We start from the raw sequence: 22,702 nt of genomic DNA on the forward strand, positions 1-22,702 counted from the left end.
ATTTGCTGATCAAACCATATATGGTTGCACTCTGTTTGTTTACAATGTGCATGAGCTGGGTGTGATGAGGTCAAGAGGCCACAGAAACACAGCAGGGTTTGTTTTACGGCCGCGATTGTCTAAAAGGGTGGCTGACGTGACAATATGGTCATAAAAAAATCGTGTTTTTAAACCTACCACCACAGCTATAATTGTGATTCTGAACTTTGTGTCTTCTGTCCTCCCTAAGGACTTTAATATAAAGAAACATAATGCACACTCCTCCTCTGGATGGCATCATTGGAGCAAAATTAGGAAAAGCAAGTGCAGACCCCAACATGACGTCCATCTCAGCATGATAGAAAGGTCTTTATTTGAGTGACCTTTAGTATGTTAAGTATTTCACATAAAAGAAGCATAAATCATGCATATTTGACAATTTTTTCCCTCTACACGATCAGAACAAATCATAATAGAAATATATGAATGTATAATGAAAGTCAGAAAATATTTCCATGATGGTTTATTTTCTAAAACCATCTGCTGAATAGTTTCACAGTTAATCTTTTTGTCCATGAAATGTCCGAAAATACTGAAAAACTTATTTTTTTCCCAGAGTGACATCTTCACACAGAAGAGTATCAAATCATATCTCCAGAAAAGCTGGAACTTTTGGCTGGCTTGAAAAGTAATTAATCAATTATCAAAATAGAATTTATTTTATGTCAATCCATTAATTGACTAGTGGCTGACAGCTACTACAGAAAATGTTTCCTTGTCAAAAGTAAAAGTATGAGAGAAAAAAAGAAACAAAGCACACATTCATCAACAATCGCACATATGGCACCATGACCTTACAGATACATGTTTATCAGGTCTGTTGCGTGTGCAGTGTGTGTGAAGCTAATGTTCATTTATAACACCAAACATTTGACATTCAGAGTTTGTTTATGCACCAGACATGCTAAGAAGAAATATTCATGAATCTGCATTATTTGTATCAGAGTATGAAGCCCTGTTGTTATTCAGCTTAAGCTGTGACCCCTCATGGAAAGATCACTTCTCCCTGCCGCAGTCGGTGCACAAGATGTTGTCGCGCTTGGTGAGGAAGCCGCGTCCCACCAGTGACATGGAGCACTGCATGCAGGTGAAACACTCGCTGTGCCACTGGCGCTCCTCAAACGAGATGTACTTGGCCCCTGCCAGACCTGCACACATCAAACACAAGTCGTGTCTTTACATAACGTGCAGCTTGTTGCAAACTTGTGTATCTGACAGTTCCAACACAAATGTAAAACAAAGGCATTGAATATGAGCGGGAGAGCATCATGTAAGGACCGGTGTCAGTGTGAATGAAAACATGAGCACAGTCGGTGACTCACTGGTGATGGGCTTGGTGCAGCCCACACACTTCTTTGCATACAGGTTGCTGAAGCATTCGAGGCAGTAGGGGTAGTTCTCCCTGGAGGTGAAGCGCTGACCCGACAGCTGCTTTCTACAGCCGATGCATAGGAAGCACTCGCGGTGCCAGGGCTTCTCTTGGTAGGTCACTCCACCTGTCGTGATGGCCTAAAACATGCATAAAAACACAAAGAGACGCTACTTTCCTATGCATCCCTGTGCTATGCAGCCACAGTGTGCGTGATGTTAAAATACCAGAGTCAATTGCCTGCAGCAGGCAATACATATGAAAGACTCAGCTGTAACCCTACCTTCTTGCAGGCACAGCACTGGTAGGCAAACTGCTTCTCGAAGCAGGGCACACAGAAGTAGCCGGTGTCTTTGGGGATGAAGGACTTGGTTCCTATTGGCTGCTGGCAGCGGTGGCACAGGAAGCAGGTCTCATGCCAGCTGTTCCCCTTGTATTCCATTTTGCGGGAACCTGGCAAAGGGGACGAGAGCAGCTTAGTCAGCATATGGTACCTCCATAACAGAAAAACATGGAATAAAAATAGTTCCGCTTTATCTGTAGGGAGGGGATGATGAAATCTTAAAAATGTTGGAAAGAATTTTGGGAGTGGATGAAAGTGCATTGCTGTCATATTTTCCATTTTCACATTCACAATAGATATAACATAACTATACCGCAGGTTTTGTAAGGCTGTTCTTATCTTTGAAGAAACAGTCACCACAAGGTCTATTTAATCGCTCTGAGTTTTTCAGTTGTGTCACAACTCTTGGCTTATGAGTTGAGACCCAATGTTAATTAATCTGTTGTGGTTATTCCTTTTACTAAAAGAAACGCTAGAAGTAGAAGCAAATTTTTCCAATTCTGAAAGATTGAAAGGTCAGTTTTGAACAGGAAACAGCAGAGTCAATGACTGGAACCTCCGGAACAGCTACAAAATGGATCTTGTGGTGAGATACTTTTGCGACCAAACATTTCCAAGGTCAAGAATGAACTTTCATTCCTTAATAATGCATTGTTTTTTTAAGATTAAATTTATGGTGAGCAAAATAAGTGTGACAGTGTTTGCCAATGTACCTGGCATGATGGTCTTGCTGCAGGTGGAACACTTGGAGGAATAGTCATTGGCGTAGCATTCGGTGCACAGTAACAAATCATCCTTGGCGGCAAAGGCCTTTTCCACCAGCGAGCGGCTGCACTTGGCACATTTGAAGCACTGATCGTGCCAGTGGCGATCCTTATAGGACAGGTCCTGTAGATATTTAACAAATTAGGTAATGCACTTGTCAATATTCTGCGATGTAAAATGTAAACGCCTGTAGAAATAACAACAGTAGCAACAACTAGTTTTTATGGTGTCTGCATTAATCAAATTGTCATCAAAATGACATTCTGTATTTTACACATTAGTGATGTCAAAGGCAACACTAGTGATTCCTTACCTTGCAGTTACAGCCAATCGCTAAAGAGCATTCCTCACAGCAGTTGGCAAACAGGTTCTCGTAGCACTTTGTGCAGTACTGCGTGTCCTCTTTCATTATGTACTTTTTCCCCAGCAGAGAGTCCTTGCAGTAATGGCAGTCGAAACGCTCGCTGGTGGACATTGTTGCTTGTTCTTCTTAGCTGCAGGTTAAAGAGAGCAGGGTAAGGAAAATTGGACAATAGAGAAGAATAGGAGAGATGGAATAGTCCGGTTCCTAATGGTCCAGGCAATCTCTTACCCTTCTATCCAACAGAGCAAAGAGCCCAAGCAATTGTTCTCTCCTTCTTTCAAGATAATAAGAGAAAAAGCAGTGTTGTATTAAGGGAGTCTACCTCGGTTGATATGGTGCAGGGATAGAGGCTAAAGCTGGGGGGCTTCAGAGGGAAAGAGCAGTCCAGGCACAGGGCAGGGATAACAAGCGGTGAGGCAGGATTAGGGGTATCCACTGTGGAGGATCGTCTATAAATACTGGCCCTCTTATTAGCGATAATCTCTGGGGAGATGGACACGCTCCACTGCATCATTCTGCACCTTTTAAGGGAGCTGATGGTGCACATATCACCAAGCCTTTGAACTGACTTGATCATTGTTGCTTTACCCTAAAAGTTTGGCAATGAGTAATTGGCGTTTGATGACTACAGGAACTACTCCAGGAGCACAAGACGAATTCTATGCCACCAATGTCGATGCCCAACAGTTTGATCGATTTCACATAAATACGCATTAGTTTAAAAAAAGAGAGAGAGAGAGAGATTCAAACATAAGGATGCAAGCTCTTTTCATTTTCACTGACATATCTGTTTGGATATTGGTGCCACAGCAGAGATAGTTGGCCATTTGGATGCCGTGACGTGTCTGGACACACTTGTGGCCTTTGTCCGTGCCTGCTACACACAGGCAGTTGCAGATGGCTTATGAGAGGTAGGCGCCAGCAGCTTTGTGGTTGCCAGGTACTGAACTATATTGCCCGGACCTCTCAGTGGCTATTGAGAGTGCTTTGGCAGCACTTCAGAAGGGGGAAGCTGCAGGCCTGTGGATGTTTAATCCATCCACGGTAAAATGAAAGAGGAGGAGCAGAAATGACAGCTTAACAGTGACTATCTTGTTGATAGCGATACTCTTGTAGCGCCACAAACAAAACTCTTTGTGTGATGCTGCGGAATAAGAGCTCTCTAGCTGTGGTGCAGTGACCAAACAGCAATACAATATATTATTCAAGTGTCTAATGTTTGGCTCACTATTAGCTACATGCAATTAATGCACAGTTGCAGGTGTTGAGAGTACATACGTGAAACAGAGCAAATCCTTGTTTGTTCCACCTGGATGATAAATCAAATTCCTCTGCATCTTTGACTGACAGTCGACTAATCACATTTTAATTCTTGGAACATGTGCTCGTATCGTTTTTCCAAAGGGATCGTGGGCGGACATCTTCATAAAAATAGCCTGGGAAGACCACCAGCCCAGCCCACCGGCCTAATCCCTTGTATACACACACAGGAAGGTCAGTGACAGGGATGAGGCTGAGAGGAATGCAACTTTGTTTGGATGAACTCTCTCTCCACATTTCCTCCAGTACCACTCCTTGTAGAAAAAAAACCCCTGGTAGAATTACTCTCTCGTCGGTCCATTTTGAAATCAGCAGATGATGTTGGAACATGGTTCTGCGGTGTATGTAGGATGTATCGACAAACCTCTGAGGAGCGACTAAAGGCTGTGTTATTTTTGACCTACACAATGCATGTTATGTAAGCCTTTCAGCATATCATATCAGGAACTCTTGTGCAGGACAGGTTTCTGATTTGAAGGCATGTCATCCTTCAGGTTCCTCGTCTTATGTCTAAGTAGGTGGATCCTCAGGATTACACAAAGTCATCTTTTGCTCCAGATTAACTCGCCACTGTATTGTATCCTGGCTCCCTGCTGGTGTCCAGATCAGCGGCCGCACGTCACAAAACAATGCAGACCTTAAATAAACCCAGAACCAACCGCAGGACAAATATAGTCGATGCCTCGCAAAAGCTTCTAATCTTTGTTGCATCGCTACACAGTATGTCTGTCATCGTGTGACATCAAGCCAGGGTGGAGGTGACCCATATTCACCAACAGACAAAAAACTCATCTCTAAGAGTATGCTGGCATGATATGAAAATCATGAAAAATAAATTGCATTTCAACAAACTGCGTTATCCACTGAACAAAGCAGAGATTATTGTATATTGTGTTTTCTACTGTCAGACTTAACCTGCGTTCATGCATGCCTGTTTTTATTTTTATTTTTTACAACTGATCTGACCTGATCTGGTCTGATAGATAGCAGATGCTGGTCTTTGTCTCTTGGAATATTAACTTCTATACCAGACAGTGCCAACGCCGCAGAGCAAAAAGCCCGCTGATCTTGCGTATTCCTTTTACCCGCTTAATCCTCTGAAGTCAACTAGTGAGCAGCTGCCAACGGATTTCCTATGCGGCCTGTCTAGTCCCAATAAATAGGCCTTTATTTGACCAGGACTCGGGTGTCCTCTTATCTTAATGTATTCAGGCTTTACAATAAGGTGTCAGTCGCTGTTTTTCCCGCTTAATCAAATGATCTCAGAGAAGAAGAGAAGCATTTACTTTGGTGGCTCCTTTGAGGTGGTGACTTGTTGAAGACTGAGACAGATCAACACGACACAGTTGCGTTTCTCTGAACCACAAAAGCCTCCCCGCACCGGAGTTGACAGCTGGTTGGCATGGTGATGACAGCATAAGTGGGGTCCATTAGGTTGAGATGAGGGGCGGCTCTAGTAGTTAGTGAGAGGACTCACACAGACCTGGCCCTTTGAGAAGGCCTCTGCTGACTTCTGCGACGTGCAGAGCTCGCTTTCAACGTAGTGTTTTCAACTGAACAGGATAGCCACATAGGGGGTTGCCAGGGACCAGGAGATACAATCTACTAAGTCTACAGTCTCGCAAAACCTTACACCCCTTCAGGGAGGCCCTGTGAGAGCCCGGCTAATGCCACCGCTAACTCCGCACCCCGCCTCCCCCAGTTCTCTCCAAAGTGAGTCATGGCATGCGTGGGTGACAAGACCGAGCGACAGAGCCAGACATATGATCTCCACTGCTAGAGAGTAGAGAAAGTTTTCTGCTCCTAGGAAGGCACAAGCCATTAAAATGTCATTCCTCCTCCCAGCCCACAGATTTTCGTGGCATTTGGATTAACTGTGTAGAGGAAGCTGCTGATTGCCTTTAGGTGCCAGCAGCAGCGAGTCAGAGCAAAAATCCTACTTCAACATACGACCTAATAATGACTGTGAGAGAAAGATCATTTTTTCTAACCTACTTGTGACAGGAAAAATAACAATCTTTTGTGAACCTTGTAGAGCTTCAGAGGCCAAAAAGAAGACCGGGTTTGTGTAGCTCTCAGGAACACTGTCCAGGAGTAATAACTTCATCCTCGGTGTCAGTGCCGAAACACTTTTCGTTTTACCGATAATGCAGCACAAATCAACAGGCTTAACTTTTGTGGAAAATGACCCAGATAGTTGGATGATTCAAAAAGGCCCAGCTGTCATCGGTGTGTGGGTGAATGTATGCAAAAGCAATGTTGTCACATTTTTTAAATGCTAATAAGTTAAAAGGCAAATAAGTGCAACGTCTTTTAGTTCTACAGTCTCTACCAACTCACAACTACTGCACCAACTCCCTGGATCCGTTTGTTAAGCTGCAAAAAACTTTTGCACAGTGAGTTAAGTTGAGCTTGTTTCAGTTTTCACTGTGTCCTGTCTTTTCGATAAGTTAAGGTAAATACTGTTACTGGCTCTAGCTGCCTTTATATCGTAAACACATGAGAATAGTACGATCTTCTTATGTAACTCATGGCAAGAAATAGCCAGACCTTTTCAGATTTGCGAATGGGTCGAACCCCTGAATTTTTTTAATTTGTATAATATGGGAGAGGGACCATAGCAAATAAACAGGAGCTGGTTGGTCTGGTGTCTGGTGGCAAGAACTTGAAAAAGAGCAATTCCCAAAATGTCAGATGAAGAACAGTAGAAGCAATGTAGTAGAGTAATGTAACCTGAACTTTTACATTAATCCCCAACTGACATCAATGGCTTATTTATGCCACTGATCCCAGGCAACACACACATTTGTCACACACTTTGACCCACAGCGTTGAGTGGAGCCGGTTGACAAAGATGTGTCATCTTCACTGCATGGTGGAGGAGATGACTGCAAATATCAGAGTGCCAGCGAGGATATGGGGTATCTAACAACAGTTAGAGGATCGAGGCGTTACCACCACAACACACTCGCTTTGCTCTCATCAATCACTTATCACGGCTTTTGAATCCCTATTTATACCTTACGCCTGCATTACACGACACTGTGGAACAGCGTGGGCATCAGCTGTGGAAATGACATTAGACGTAGATGCAAGAAAACTTTATAAGGTGGCATCATGTAAAAGTTGTCAAGAGTCTAACCTGAAGTGCTCAAACCATATATGTATACATACGGGACCCATGTGAATGAAATGAGTGAAACGCTCCAATTAAAGAAATACTTTGACAATTAGGAAAGAATGCTTATCAGCTCTGTCTCGCCAATACCATATTCACATCTGTACGGTTAATATGTAGTCAAGTCAACAAAATCCACTTAACCAGCAAAAACCTCAAAAGATAATAAAACCTCACATCTCATTTGTTCAACCACCTGTTAAATGCAGCTTTGACGTTTCTTTGTTTTTTGTGTGGTTTAAATAAATGACATAGGCTAACAGAGTGGTGATCCTCATCTGGCTCTGGACAACCAAGTCAATTTAAGTGTAGTCTATTTCACAAAATGTCACACAATTGCATTAAAAAAAAACATTATAAGGGTTATTAGGTCATTTCAAACTACCTGATGTCTCTTCTCAAAAAAAGTACTGCATTTGTCATTCGGGTTTGCTCATTTATCCATATCTTTATTTCTTTGACACTATTAGACAACTACAGTTAAAACACATTTGGCAAATTACATTGATTTGGCAAAAAAAAACAAAAAACAAAAACTTTACTGATTGACTCGCTGACAATTTCAGTGAACTGGCAGAAAATGAGCAGTTCTGGAGAAGTCTTCACATTCAATCACACAAGAAGATTTCATTACACTCAGTACACAAGAGTTTGCCAAGGACTCCCGCAGAATCCTTGCCAGGTCGGACATCCAGAGACATCCCGATTCCCTCTCTGGTGCTGTGACACACTCGCGGACTCAGACACAGGGGACAGAGAAAGCCACAGCGCCTCATGTTTGTCTTTGTGCAACAAAAAAAAAAAGAGAGAGAGAGAGAGAAAGGAAGGGAGGAGGAAAAGGACAGACAACACGAAGAAAAACAAATCTTTTCTTTTCTTGAAGTCACCAACCACATTGGACAAGAAACCTTTGTTTTTTCGAGATTAGACTGTACAATGTGAAACCATGAGTGACAGTTCCACAGAGAATCTGCGGGACAGGCAGAGGTCTTGGTTGACAGTTTCCGATCTCACAATAGCTCCATCTAGCCACCAGCACAGTGAGTCACACGACTCCACATGAAGAAAAGTGCTATATCTCTGCTGCATTTGGGCATGACTTTTTTTCAATTAGGTCATGGCAATGGGATTACTGCCTATAAAAACTTCTCCAGTGTAAAATTGCCTCCCTTGACAAAATTGTCCACCTTACAACATCACCATTGTCTCTGGTGCAGGTGATACTTTTTTAAGTGTTTCTTTCTCTCTCTCATGTTGATTCAGTCTTTGAAGCACCAGCATTGCTTGCAAAGGTACAGAGAGATCACAATCACTGCCTGACGACATTTGCATGTTATCAAGAGATTTGAACATTCAAAATATATACAAACCACTGTTTTTCTTTCCCCCCATGAATGCAGACACTGTAGGAACTACCTCAACCTGGTTCACATACAGGAACGATCTGTTAGTGGGCTGGTTTGACCCAGATGACGATTCAGTTTACAGCAAGGCTTATATACAGGTTTCGTTGTGGCATTTAGAACCATATTCCATAAGAAAAATAATTGAACTCCTCATTATTTACACCAATGGTCCCCTTTTGACAGTGAAGAAATATCAAAATGATAATAACCTGACACGTTTTGTGAGTATTTTGACCAAGAAGCCACGGGCTTAGCTTGCATAAAATGTTGACATGGTTTTGCACAGTACTTCTGTAAAAAACTTCACCATCTTGTCAATAGCTGCTGAGTGCTGTTGAGACACATTGTTCAGTGGAATAGCTGTTTTGATGATGACATTTATGAGTGGTGCGTGTATCTACAGATGATGAGCTGTCCGTTTTCAACGTGATCTTGAGTGGTGTCGTGCGTCAAAAAAGAAAAAAGAAAACGACAACAACAACGACTTTCGCGTGCAACTGCCAACTCCCCGAACAACACTGTGGTGTCACGTTTTTAAAAAACAGAAACATGAGCACAGTAATCTTGAACGTCTCACATTTTTTTTCTTATTATTATTCATCACAGGTCCCAAACACGTGGGCAGATCACAGCTGGTCGATTCTTCACATTGGCTTTAGCCATTATGGTTACTGCTGAAAACAGTTGAGATTATCAGTGTTTTTATTTATGTCTTCAGGGTGAAACCATGGGATGAGAGCACAGTATACACCGAAGAAATCAGCTTAATAAAGGGATCCAGTTATGTTTTAATTTCCTGCTCTTTTTTTTTTGTCACTGAATTCGGTTCTAAATGACAGACTTTTGTAGATCAAATCAGTATGCAACAGAATGGGTTGTGTGGGAGTTTCACATTGCAGTGCAATGTCTCTGTACTGTACTATCATCATCCACATGGGATGCCACTGCACTGTGACACATTATACGTGACAATGAACAATTCACGGGATAATTTAAATAGCAACCTCCCTCTCAGAGCAGAGTGACATCTGCTGTCAGAGACTACGGGGTTAATGATCACCACAGGCCATCAACAACCATATACCATGACGATCTGTGTCACTGTACATATGTTAAGATATTGAATTGAATTAGCAGTGCAAATGCAAACTTACAAAAATATGGAAAGAGATTACAGCTACATAATTTCAAAAATACACAATATGTACATGACACAATTGAACAATTGAGTTCAGTAAACGCTGCATAGGTGACCGCATCACTAGCACAGATGAATTTGTTTATTTTTTATCATATAATGCCTCACTTGAATAAATATTACATAAATATGTTCACTTTTATCAGTCTACAGCTGCAGCCAACACCAATGCAAGGTTCGCTGCTGTGTGCCACTTCATGAGAAGGTGATATTTAAAGAAAAAAAACAAGCTAGTGGTCTGAATATTATCTGTCATACAGGAACATTCACACAAGCAAGTATTCCTACTAATAATAGAACAAAAACATTAAAAAAATAGCAGCAAATGTGATCATGTTAGGCAAAACATGGGTTGAAATAACAATTAAAAAAAAATCTAGTGCATTTGTAATTCATAGAAATAAATCTGAATAATAATGGAGTAATGCAAAAGGCAAAGTAAGGCTTAGAAAAATTGGTTTGCAAATTAAAAGAAAAAAAACAACTCGATGGACATCTCACTGGGCCACTGAACCAATACAAAAGCATCAATCAGGAGCTCTCAACAGAACAGTGAACATGAATCTTCATGTCAACCGAAAGACAAAAATCTTAAAGCACTGCCTTCAACAACAAAACAAGCACTGCCTAGCCCTATCCACCCCAGTACCACTTGTCAAGGTTATTAAATGCCTTATACTCCTTGTGCCTGCGTAGGTAATCACAAGCCAGGCATGTGTGCTCCGCCCAGAAATAGGCCTTTTTTACTTTAAAGTGCCGCCGCCAGTCAAAGTACCTGACGTACATTTCCTCATTCTTGTCCAGGAGCAGCAGGTAATCAGCCAGCTCCTTGGGTGAGGTGAAGTCGTCCACGTGGATGAAGGCGTCTCCCTGGATAAAGTTCTCGTAGTTCTGCCTGGGTGGGCCGAGAACCACTGGCACTGTCCCCACAGAGAGGGGGTTGTACAGTTTCTCAGTAATGTAGTCCTTGTGGATGGAGTTCTCAAAAGACAGGTAGAACTTACAGCTGGCAATGGTGGGGAAATAGTCCTGATCAGCGATGTATTCCCCAAAGGCTTGTCCATATGCATGAACCTCAATGTGTTTGTACAGCTCATTGTAGTACTTCACCCGCACGTGGTCCTGGTTCCAGTTACTCACAATCCAGCAGATCAACTTGTTCTTGCTGGGTGGGACAAAGTCTTCCTCGCCCTCCGCTGCTACGATGGACCCATAAGGCACTTCAATGTCAGCATCCTGACGGTAATTGAGAGTCAGATTGAACAGGTTCTCGACCCCAGGCAACTGTGACGAGTGTGACGGTGACTCCAAGTTCATCCATATCCACTTCTGGAAGGATGGTCGCTGGAGCGGCGGCAGGTTGGAGAGGTCAGTGCAGATGTCTCGATGATGGATGATGACCCCATCTGACTTGTTGAAGAGATTTCTGTCAGCTGTGATGAAACAGCCCTCGATGTTGAAGAGAGAGCTGCAGACGCTCAGGTCATAGGTTTGTCCGAAGGGCCAGAGCCAGATCAGCACAGTGGTCACGTTTTTATCGCTCTTGGTAGAGAAGAGGTTCTTAACTCGTTCTGTGGATGCTGTTGACTCTACTGGACCTGATAACCAGCTGGTGGATGGTTTAAAATACATCAAAAACAGAGTGACAAAGCATCCCAGTATGAACGTGCCGAACAGAAGGGGTCGCAGGATTCTGTGAAAAGGTGCAGATGGCATAATCTGTCCTGAAAAGGGGCAAACCAAAGGGGAAAAAGCAAGAATAGAGTTACGATCAACAGGAAACAATATACAGACTAATCACGTAATTGTGTGGAGCTCTTTTTAATGTCTATTACATCGCATCACTGATGTTTTAAAGTATGTGTTGAGGATCCAAAGGTGTGGGGACAAGGTCATCACATTTTAGGTACAATGGAAGGGAGCCTCAAAGAAGTCTTGAATGAGTCTAAATGAGTCTAAATCTTAGGAGGATTCACCACCTATTATATATGGTGAGATCCTTTGACCAGGACATAAGTAAGACCTCCGCTATGTCTGATGCACTGTCCTGGGGTAGAGTGGGCCATCTGATGAGCCGCACGACAGGGCGAGGGTAGGTTCGTTCGTTCCTTCACAGCGACTGCAGTGGGCGGACTGCAGTCACAGCGACTGCAGTCCGCCCAATGCTCCTCATTTGGGCGGAGCATGGGAAAGAGAGGTGCAATCGGTAAAGACAGCCCTCCACACCACTCTGGGAGACCAGACAGGGACAGAGGAGGTGTTGAGGACCATCCTGGTTGAAGTAGAGAGCATCCTCAACTCCAAGCCTCTGGGCTACGTCTCCTCCGACGTGGTGGACCCCGACCCCATCACACCCAACTCCTTGCTGATGGGGCGGCCGGACTCCTCTCTGCCACAGGTGGTCTACCCAAAATCAGAGCTGCTCGGCCGCAAGAGGTGGAGACCGGCCAAGTCCTGGCCGATGAATTCTGGTGGCACTTCATACAGCATTTCCTGCCTACCTTACAAGTACGACAGAGATGTAATACCGAGAAAGAAGGCAAAATAGTCCTCATTGTAGATCAGCAAACTCCACGATCCCTGTGGCGAGTGGGAACAGTGAAGGACGTCATGCCTGGAGTAGATGGCCGAGTGAGGACTGCTGTCGTTAAAGTGAAGGACCGAACCTACACTCACCCCGAGTGTGGAACAGGAATGAACGCTCATAGAAACATGAATCTGACAAGTGAAATGCATATGGCCGTATTCGGCAGATCACTGTCTCATAACTAAGAATTACTATTATATCTAAAGAACAGAACAGTACATAGTGGCTTGGTCTTTTTTACTACTGACTTTGAATGTCATTTGTGCCTATTCTTGCAATTGATCTATGAGTTGCACCCTGCTATGGGATCAATACTTAAAAGAAAAATTTTGAGGCCTCCTTAGGCACATTTTGATACAAACCTTGTGGATTTGACTGAATTCTGAAATCCAAGCAAGAGTAGATGTCGTGGGAATCGGAGGGAGCAGTTCCTACATTGGGTCGACGGTGGGATCAATCTTCGTTGTGAATCAGTGCTCATAGAAAAATAAAATTGCAGGTCACAGCTAAGGGATGCCTCTTCTCCTCTTACGCAGAATAACAATGATCCTTCATGATCTAATGAGGTGTGTTTAATCTTGAATACAAGGATCTTCTCAGTGACGGCTCCTTTACGTGAGCAGAGGGAGAGATTCAGACAGAATCAGTTAGGTCTAACTGGAGAGGGAAAAGACACAAACCATCACCAAAAAACAATGCATGTATATGTGCGGTTCATATGCTTTCAGTATGCAGGAAAAAGCTTAATCTCCACAAACAACTCTTTCAGATAAGCTGGAAAAGAAAAGAAAAACTCAATGGTTATTGCAATATTTCCAGTTAATCATGGATGTTGTTTCAAATTTGTCAGTTAAGCATGAGTGTAAGCTTCCAGCTGTTTTTGGTATACATTTTGTGTAGTAGGAGAATGCTGCCATCTTAAGGCTGAGGGGAGTAGAAAGGCCCCCCGACTCTTTAGCTGTCTGGAGCACAGCCAATGCAGAAATAAACCTTCAGAAATGATTTGGTTTATACCATGCATCACTGAAACATACTTAAATCAGTAATACCATCTTTAATACTGACATTGGTCACATCATCTGTCCAAGCTTCCATATGGGGAATGAAATTGGCCTCATGTACGACATCTCCACCATCCATACCATCGTCTGTGTGGCTTAGGTGCACAGATCTGCACCCTGGGGCCACATGAACTAGGGCCGGATGAGTGTGACTCCTTTAAAATGCTTACAGTATCAATACATTTTCATGTATGCAAATCCTCTTAAACGGCCAAAACACGCTTTCTGTCAGCAGCTGTTATAAGCTCTTTGCTTTACAGAGGATGCAGGCCGTGCATAGCTACGTCATATGTTGGCGTCAGGGATGTATGACACAGTGTGTACAGTACAGTACTGCAGGGATCAAAATCAGGCCTATCAAATATACAGTGTGTGGTAAAGTTATAGTGTCTCCATGGTGATGGTGCTGAGGTCTGAGTATTTGATATTGGAGGGTAATATGGCTCGCACGGTTGTTATTTGCCTCCCTCCCTTCCATCTATGTACCAGCAAATGAGTCCAGAGTGAGACACATGCTCAGCCCAAGCATTCATTCACATTTTAAACAACATAGCTGGGCGTTTTGTCAAATGTATTGTGATGTATTTGGGACACGGGGAGAGAGCATCGCATGGGTGAGTAGTCTGCAGCGGGGCTACGTTTGAAATATCTGGGGGGAGGCAGAAAGACGCATCCACACAGATCTTGGAAGCATCAGTCACAGTGAGGTATCAAATTCTTGATGTGATTTCAGTAACAGGTATAGGCTAAAGGGCCACAGGGAAATGCTTGCTTCCTGCAAAATTAAATATAGACTATTGGGTTTTTTTTGGGGGGGGGGGGGGGGTACTTTGATTTATGTGTATTCTTGTCAGGGAGGCCACAGCACTGATTGTAAAAAAAAAAAAAAATGGGGACAGTCCATCCCAGGTGAGAATTAATTTCCAGCCACTGAAGGTCATTTTAAAACGTGATGCTACTGTATGGTGGAGCCCCTGTGCAAAATGGTTGTCTTTTCGCCGTGAAACTGCATTGAAGTTGACGAGGACACTGGATATTCACGAGACGATGTCATGTGCTGTCAAACACACCAGCCCCCCGTGCACACCGGAAACGTGCACGAATGAAAGGATAACACAGTGGAGGATGATGCAGGGGGAAAAAAAAGATGTACAGTCTTTATGCTTCAAACACAGAAGAGTGGATCCTGAACAGCCACATTCATGGAAGGGAATTCTACAAACTGTCCATGTGCACCACAAACGTAGACATGCAGCTGGACAAAAATGAAATGAAACACCCAAACGGAAAGAATAGAGATGCACCGGTCAGTGAATTCACTGTGGCGTGTTTCCGTGGAGATCGTTTCTAATTAGCTGGCCGGGATTTGTCGTCAAAAAAAATCAAGGTCCCGCTGCTCAGCCGGGGGGGGGGGGGGGGGGGGGGGGGGTAGCCATGCATTTCACTCACCATCTTGACAGGCGTGAGTCAAAATAGCGCTTTCTCCCCATCTCCTCCAGAGGTCCTTACCCTTTTCAAAGACACCTTGCGACGCGCGGAAGATGCTGATGCGACTGGCAGGAGAGAATCGCGCCCGTCCGCCGGACTCGCAGGGAGAGATCCGGAAGAGCGCGCATCCATCGCGTCGATCCCGGAGCGGGAGACACCTATCGTCGCGATGTGCGCCCGCGTCGTCTCCTCCGCCGACGCACACAATGACGGCTGCAGCAAAAAAAGAAAAAAAAGAAGGGGGTTAAGATAGAAAAAAATGTAAAAAATTAAAAAAACAAAAAACTGGCGGCTATCCCGTCAGCCTGCACACTAAATTCCTGGCTCGGTGTGTGAGGACGCCATGAATTCCCAGGCATGTGATGCGATGTGGAATAATTCCCTGCTGGCTGCCCATGCGATACCTCGCTCTGTTTACCGTCAATGCAGCTGCAGGCTGTGGCGGAGCCTCGCTGCGCGCGTGCGTGTGTGTGCGCGTGCGCGCGCGATGCTGAGGTTCCGCGTTAGTGCACGTTACACTTTAATCATCAGCTCCAGGTTCTCATCGGAATAAACGGGCGGATCATTTCTGCCGCGAGGAAGCGGGGGGGGGGGGGGGCTTGGCTGCAAACGACTGACTATCCAAGTGACAACACATCGGGAGCATTATAGCCGCCAGTGATGTAACGTCAAACCAAAAGGCTGCACTATATGTCCAGTGGTGATAATGTCTGACCGAACCTGACAAGATGAGTGAAGCAGTTTATGCAAAATTGTCATGATATTTTTTCAGTTCATTTTGTACATCAACTGCACTAAAAAGACTAATATCTCTCTCCAAGAGACTGAAAACCTGGCTAACTGCATCGTCAAACCTAAAAAGAAATTGAATATAATAGAAGAAAATTAAAAAAGAGAGGCCATGCCGCCATGTACTGTTCTGTTCTTTAGATGTACGGGTGAACTGTAATGTCGCTACAGAAGCTCCGAATTTACAAACCAAACTCTGGCTGTGAGGCTTTGTTCTCGTTTCTATACATTACCTGAACGACACCGTATAGGTTCTCCAATAATGTTCTTGGTAAGGGAGCGGCGAGGAGAGGTGTATCCAGCTGCTTGCAATCTGCACGGTCACCAATAGATGCCACTAAATCCTACAGACTGGTCCTATAAAAAAAGAAGATTGTTGAAAAACCGAGGCTGCGGTGGCCAAGATATCCCCTCAGCAATGGCTTGTACAATTCCCATACTGCAACTAGTACCTTTTCTTACTTCCCTCTCGGACACCACCTGATTTGTGCTGCGCTCGTCGCTGGCTTCAGCCGTTGACTGTTGATAAAGATCTAACACCGCTACACTTCCTCCAATGGTACAGAAATGGTTGCTGTTATCTTGCACTCTGAGGTCATTTGGAGCCAGAGTCTACACAGTAGTGATAAGTGGTGTAGAGCTGTGGTATCGAGATCCCGCTCATATACATGCAATCACTTTTCTTAGAAAATGTCACTTCTTGTAACTCACAATTTTCACAAGGCTTTCACACAATGTGACCATCAAAGCACAGAACGAGCCTCCGAGCAACAGGAGGATCATTCAGCTGCTCCATTGACTCCACTGCTGAAGAGACTATGAGAATCAAGGGGGAAACAAAATGACATGACATGAAATGACAATGAAATGGTAGTCATCTTCCCGTCTGTTTGTTTACTTTCACTAATCGCACCCTGAACAGCACTATAGTAAATGGAATGAAGACAAATGAATAACTGCAATTATTTTGATCCTGTCATTTCACCCGGCCAACATCCAAATTCACACCCATTCGTCCCTGTTTGAATTAAACTCACATCGTACCGCATATCAAAACAAACAGTGGAAACCGCCAATTTGTACAGTGCTACGTGTCAAACTGCATAGTTACCGGTGGTCAGACCTTTTTGGGGGGTTAAGTCCAGGGCCGTCTTTTTGTCCCAGTCCGTCCCTGGCTGTAAGCAGTTGACATCACTGTGGCAACTATTAACTGCAGAGCTGCCCAGAGTTGGCCAGATACAAACTTGATTCATATCAGTTGATTAGACTGAACAAAGACGACAGACATTCAAATTCACACGCACACACACCAACTTCCTAGCAACTCGGTGGCACGATTAGAGAACAGAACACCTGTCATTGTTCTGTTATCGCTGTTTAGCCCATGACAAATATGAAACTACGCAGTTTAGCTGCCATGACAAGTGACCATGATTGAGCTTGCAAAACGCAGTCTTCTTCAGCCTCTTACCACTCAACTCTACATTCTGGTAGAAACTCAATCCAAACTATGAAAGTTCACTCTCTTATGGGGGGGAAATCATGGAAATAGTAGTTGAAACCTTTGAGTAATAACCTGAAGATTGAATTCTGCCTCCCATGTTAATCTCGGTGGTGAGGCGGCAGTTAGCAGAAATTTGTGGATTCTTAACTGACATGTTTGTGCATTCCCTTACAGTAGGAAATCCCAGTTTAATGTCATGGACCCTTTAAACCATGAAGTAACTCTACAGATTCACACAGTATCTATGCGTGAATCTGTAAAGTTACTTCATTGTAGGAGAAACACAGGTACGCATACATACAGTCACATAACGAAAACATATCCTGGGTATGTTGAACTCGCTTCGTAGTACAGGCGCCAGGCCTCAACCCTGTACATTTTCTTATTGTATTGTTTCTTTTTGGGTGAGACAAATCACTTGGTGTCTTCCCATCCTTTCCAATGTGCACTTTATTTCCTTCTATTGAGGTTTAATATAGTCTCAAAGTCATGCTGCAGTTTCAGGTGTATACATTGGGAGACGGTAACAAAACATGCTGATATTGTTGTTATCCCAAAATGTGCCAAGGCAGTGTCAATGAATACTAAGACATCAGTTAAAGCGACAGTGTGTAATATTTAGAAGAACTTATTCACCCAAATTAAAGATATTGTCCATAACTGTGTTTTCATTCATGTATAATTACCTACAGCAAAGAACCACTGTTTGAATTAGTTAATTATAGTTACATGGTTGACCCGACTTCTGTGTATGTCACCATGGTGAATACAGTTGCCCAATACAGACAAATCACTCCGGCACATGCGTTGAATTCTCCGTTCTGCCTGAAACCCGAAGAGGAATCAGCGGTCACGCGTATTCAGTCTGTTGACACTGCAGGCTAACAAGTTTGAGAAGGCATACTTCGTGAAATGGAGGATCATACTTCTCTTTTATTAGAAAAGAAGGTAGGAGAGCATGAATCCTTGTCACAATAGAAGAGAAAAAACGGGAAGCAGAATGAATTCATGACCGGCAACGGCAGAAAATGACGCAACAGTCGACATACTTGCTCTCGTGCGGCTACCGTCGCTGGTCCTCAGCGCTCGGGAAAGGAGGTGCGGTTTGGGGGTGCTCAGTTGGTTGCGGTAAAAAATTAGGATTATGTTCACATACCTGTGGATTTGCAAATCATTTGCCTTTTTCTCATTATTATTTATCATCTGCATTATGCTGTCCTTGCTGCAACTCAAACTGTATTTAGTTTTTATGTCAATATTTTAATGCCACCGTGAAACAAACTTTACCATGGCTCTTCGCTCATATCAGTCCTGCCACTTCCGTCGCTCGCCGCCAAATATGGCAGCCCATTTGGAAGTAATCTCAAGGTAGATTGCAGGTTTATTGGGCAGGTAGTCCAGATACACAGTCTGGCTTGCTTTTGGAATTGCCATTTCAATCTGGGTCCCTTCATGCCATTCATTAAAAGATGTTATGGATATAAAATCAGGCCTGGCTTGTAATGCAGCACTCAGCGAAGTTTCGTAGTATTTGCCGTTGATGCGGTTTCTTGTGTTTTGGAAGTTCCAGGGTCGAATGCTTGTGTCAATATACCCCGGGCCCACACTTGGGATGAAAATCAGGTTGTTATCTTCGCAGAACGCTTTAATCGAGTCCCACTTCCGCTGAGTGGACCCATAGGAAAACCCATTCGTAGCAAAGTAAGTGTAGATACCATCGAAACCTGCCGTCAGGATATCCCTCTTATGCTTCTCCTCTACCAGGAGGGCAACGAAGATGGCGTCATACGGGGTATCCCTGATGCTGTTACTCTCTGTGTGTTTTAGTAGTTTGGCCCACTGCTCAGAGTTCATCAGATAAGAGTCATACACATAGAAGAGTGGAAGAAGCTTGCCAGTGTTTGTCCGATACTTGAAGAAAGCAGGGTGCTCTCCGTATCTGAGTAGGAGAAGAAAAAAAAACTGAAGAAAGGGAAATGCCATAGGAATCAAATGACTGATGCAAACACAATAGTTATTGACTATTGCAATGACTTGTGAAGGAGTTTTCCTTAAGTGTTAGATCTTGATATTTGAACACTGAATAAACACTTCACTACTCACTTCTCGATGATGTACTTGACATTAGAGAACATATTGACTTCATCTCTCCCTTTGTATGGTTCAATGTGAAACGCTACCTGTAAACACAGAAATCACAGCAACATAACCAATCTGCAGCACAAACATTCTTACCTACATTGATTTTTGTTTTAACATCTAGAATATTACAGATGTGAAATAGTCTGGTAACAGACTAAGAGATGTCACTTATGTTATGTTACCCACTACCATCTTCAATCACCTTAATGTGGTATTTCTGTGCCACTTCCAGCAGCAAAGGCACAATGTCATCTGTCGCTTCACCGTTGTAATCCTTCATATTCGGAGGATACCAGGAAACAGCAATGACGCCTGAGAATAAACACAGTTACAGGTCAAACAGGAATCACAAACCTGAATAAAATAAAAAACACTCAGATGATGAGTATGAATATAAACATTATCCTTATAGTGTAAACGTGCAGCAACATTGAATGGGCAGTGGGAGGTATACATCGACTGTGACACGTAATTGGTGTAGGTGACTTTACTGTTATTGATACCAAACTATGGATTTGGTATCCAAATTTGACTTTAATTCTTAACAAAAAATGGACTTTATATTCAATTTCTTGTATTGTTATTCTTTTGATGAGCATGTTAAGAGAAGTGCTATGCAAATAAAGCTCATTTTCATTATTATAAGTTATTCTAATAAAAATATACCTTTTGTCTAAATATCTAGCTACAATAAAGTGTGATGTTTCAAACCACCATATATAGAAAAAAATAAGTGACATTCAAAGCTTTAAAAATTATTTGGAGATAATGACTGAATTGAAATTGTAATACATGGCATTTTACAGACAATATTTGTATTATGATGCTGATTTCAATTTCCATGTTGTCACTGATGCAAATTCCTCTCCCCAATTCTGATTCTGATACCTGTGCTTTCAAAAATGTGCGTTTATTTTTTTCACATTTTGAAAACCGTAAAACCAGGTGGCGACTAAGTAAATGAGTAAAATTACAGAAAAACTGATTTATCAATTCAGGTTGCATTTTACAAGTGAATGAATGCCTACATTCACTTTTAATATTATCACCATAACAATTTTATATGTTGTTTAATCATCTCTTCATATCTTTTTAGTTTTGGCAGTTTCGGTCCTCCATATCTCAGCAAAAATGCTGAACATTAGTGATGAAGACTGTATTTAATGTAGACTGGTCTAACCGATACCCAGTCCACTTAATCGGGTCAGTATGTGTTAAACCCATAGGGCTAAACCACAACATTCAGCCCTTTCCTGATATCAGAGTGAATTACTGTCCAGCCCTGGAGTAAAGTTGAGGCTAACTCCTCTCTTACCAATAGCTGCTGTACGTAGCTGCTGCATATGAGCCTCTATAATGGAGGGGTCCCTGGAACTGTAAGCACCCAGAGAGGGGTAAAAGTTGGACCCAATGTCATCAGGTGGGCTGTGCCTCCCTTGCGGATACCCATGAGCCACCTTAAAGTCCCAGTGTGGGAGCTGCGGATGGTCCCAGTGGATGTATTTGCCATCAAACTCGGGGGCCCCGAACCACGTGTAGTAGAAGGCATGGAGATAGTAATTTGGAGGAGCAAACTTCCTCAGCGTAGCCTCCAGTTCCTTGTCTTTGTCTGACTTTGGCGCGTCATCCATTTTGATTTGGTGGGGTTTGTTGTCGATTTCTCTCAGGATCTGATTGTCACTATTTCTGTCTGGAAACAGCAGCTCGACGCCCACGGGGCTGCTGAATGGAGCGTCCTCTGGTGTGAGCGCTTTCAAGACCGCTGTGATGACGAGGAGAAGCAACACCAAAGCTATTAATGTGATGCATAATTTGCGCCTAAACCTTGCCATGCTTCAGTCTGTGCTTGAAGCGTTCCACAGTTCATTGCTCAGACCGCAGCGACGGACTGTTGTTGGAGAGGATGCCTGTACTCAGTCACTGAGGTTTTGTCCGGCCTGGAGGTTTGAAGAAACAAAGAATATATGTATCAATTCATCTGCCAGTTACTGTCACGACTGGTCAACTAATTGTTTGGTCCATAAAAGGTCAGACCATAGTGTAAAAGGGCTGTCAAATTTTATTTAAAAACTTTTAAAGGTTAATTTATCCACTGATTATTTTCCTGATTATTGCTTTCATCACTAAACTTTGAAAGATGCCCAAAATGTTTTTAGAAAACAATTTGGTCCAGTAGAAGTCCAATCCCCAAGATGTTGAAAGGACTGCAGCAAAAAAAAGAAGCAAAATGTTGCAGATTATTATTCTATCATAGAGGTATATAATGCGACGACTGACAATTATCTAAATATGAATATTTTTTTCCTTTATTATTCAACAGTTCAACTATTTACTTGAAGCCCCGAAGTTAACATACTCTTACATATTCTGTTTTGTGTGCTAGCTGTCAAAAGTACAAAAATCTTTATCATTATTAGAATAAAAAAAATAAAAAAAATCATCACATTTGAGAGTTGACTTTTAGAATGTTTCCTTTAGAATAAGACCAAACAAACAATGAAGTATCCAAACATATTGTCAATTTTCTGACCCAATCGATAAATCAACAAATACATTATTTTAGGAAGTAGAGAGGGGTGTGTGTGTGTGTGTGGGGGGGGGGGGGGGGGGGGGTCGATGTCAGGTTGACTGACTGCACTGTTTGCAGAAGTCACGTTTAAAACACGTGAACAAGCAGTTACAGTATGTTTCCCTTTGCTTCACCGACACATTGTACAGCAGGTTAGAGATGCGTGAAGAAGACACAGTTCTCAGGAGGACACCATTAGCTGCGCTCTACCTGCACTGATGGACTTTGGACTTGTCAACAGCAGCAGGAATTAAGTTGTATCCTCTCGACGGCCAAACGCGTCCCATGCTTCCGTTTCTAAACAGTGTCTACATGTAAAGAGGACGGGACACGACTATGGTTTTAGAATTCATCCATGGACACAACAGTCTGCACTTCTGGTTGTGCAGCCGTCCTATCAAACATGACAGAGCTGTAAACGCTCCGGCCGACAGTGAGCGGTGACTGCGACCCATCCATGTTGTTTAACAAGCGGAGGTCACGCGTCACGTCCTGCGCAGTCAACAACAGCCACAAGAGCGGCTGAACACAATCACAGCGCCCCCTCTCGTTGTGGATGGTGTACTACACAGAAAAAAAA

General features: G+C 43.1%; 3 protein-coding genes and 1 long non-coding RNA gene across 7 annotated transcripts in view; 1 reads left to right on the forward strand and 3 right to left on the reverse strand.

Moving 5' to 3' along the window:
- LOC118286478 overlaps window positions 1-22,702 on the forward strand; it is a 53,315-nt gene that overhangs the window by 28,938 nt on the left and 1,675 nt on the right. Inside the window, exon 2 of the long non-coding RNA XR_007032216.1 lies at window positions 4,285-4,374. This is a non-coding gene — a long non-coding RNA (uncharacterized LOC118286478). The remainder of the gene's footprint in view (window positions 1-4,284; window positions 4,375-22,702) is intronic.
- Window positions 330-3,313, reverse strand: fhl5 (four and a half LIM domains 5). Of its 2 annotated transcripts, none has more exons than XM_035610954.2 (6): window positions 3,109-3,313; window positions 2,830-3,010; window positions 2,465-2,639; window positions 1,692-1,861; window positions 1,362-1,548; window positions 330-1,187 (listed from the first exon to the last, which is right to left on the reverse strand). In XM_035610954.2, exons 2-6 carry the CDS (start codon window positions 2,989-2,991, stop codon window positions 1,036-1,038), a joined length of 846 nt encoding a protein of 281 aa, XP_035466847.1. In that variant the 5' UTR covers window positions 2,992-3,010; window positions 3,109-3,313; the 3' UTR covers window positions 330-1,035. The 2 variants fall into 2 exon arrangements, with proteins under 2 accessions (XP_035466847.1, XP_035466848.1); XM_035610955.2 differs by having other exon boundaries at window positions 3,203-3,308.
- fut9a (fucosyltransferase 9a) lies at window positions 7,801-16,715 on the reverse strand. Of its 3 annotated transcripts, XM_035610951.2 has the most exons (5): window positions 16,619-16,715; window positions 16,141-16,264; window positions 15,140-15,331; window positions 12,932-13,178; window positions 7,801-11,706 (listed from the first exon to the last, which is right to left on the reverse strand). In XM_035610951.2, the coding sequence occupies exon 5, from the start codon at window positions 11,696-11,698 to the stop codon at window positions 10,616-10,618; it is 1,083 nt and encodes a 360-aa protein (XP_035466844.1). In that variant the 5' UTR covers window positions 11,699-11,706; window positions 12,932-13,178; window positions 15,140-15,331; window positions 16,141-16,264; window positions 16,619-16,715; the 3' UTR covers window positions 7,801-10,615. The 3 variants fall into 3 exon arrangements, with proteins under 3 accessions (XP_035466844.1, XP_035466846.1, XP_047193757.1); XM_035610953.2 differs by lacking the exons at window positions 16,141-16,264; window positions 16,619-16,715 and adding an exon at window positions 15,537-15,647; XM_047337801.1 differs by lacking the exons at window positions 16,141-16,264; window positions 16,619-16,715 and having other exon boundaries at window positions 15,140-15,527.
- On the reverse strand, window positions 18,325-22,562 carry manea (mannosidase, endo-alpha). The gene is made up of 5 exons (XM_035610950.2): window positions 22,333-22,562; window positions 20,869-21,490; window positions 19,756-19,865; window positions 19,515-19,591; window positions 18,325-19,350 (listed from the first exon to the last, which is right to left on the reverse strand). The coding sequence occupies exons 2-5, from the start codon at window positions 21,383-21,385 to the stop codon at window positions 18,717-18,719; spliced, it is 1,338 nt and encodes a 445-aa protein (XP_035466843.2). The 5' UTR covers window positions 21,386-21,490; window positions 22,333-22,562; the 3' UTR covers window positions 18,325-18,716.

This window comes from Scophthalmus maximus, chromosome 15 (genome assembly GCF_022379125.1).
Source record: "Scophthalmus maximus strain ysfricsl-2021 chromosome 15, ASM2237912v1, whole genome shotgun sequence".
Classification (NCBI taxonomy): domain Eukaryota; kingdom Metazoa; phylum Chordata; class Actinopteri; order Pleuronectiformes; family Scophthalmidae; genus Scophthalmus; species Scophthalmus maximus.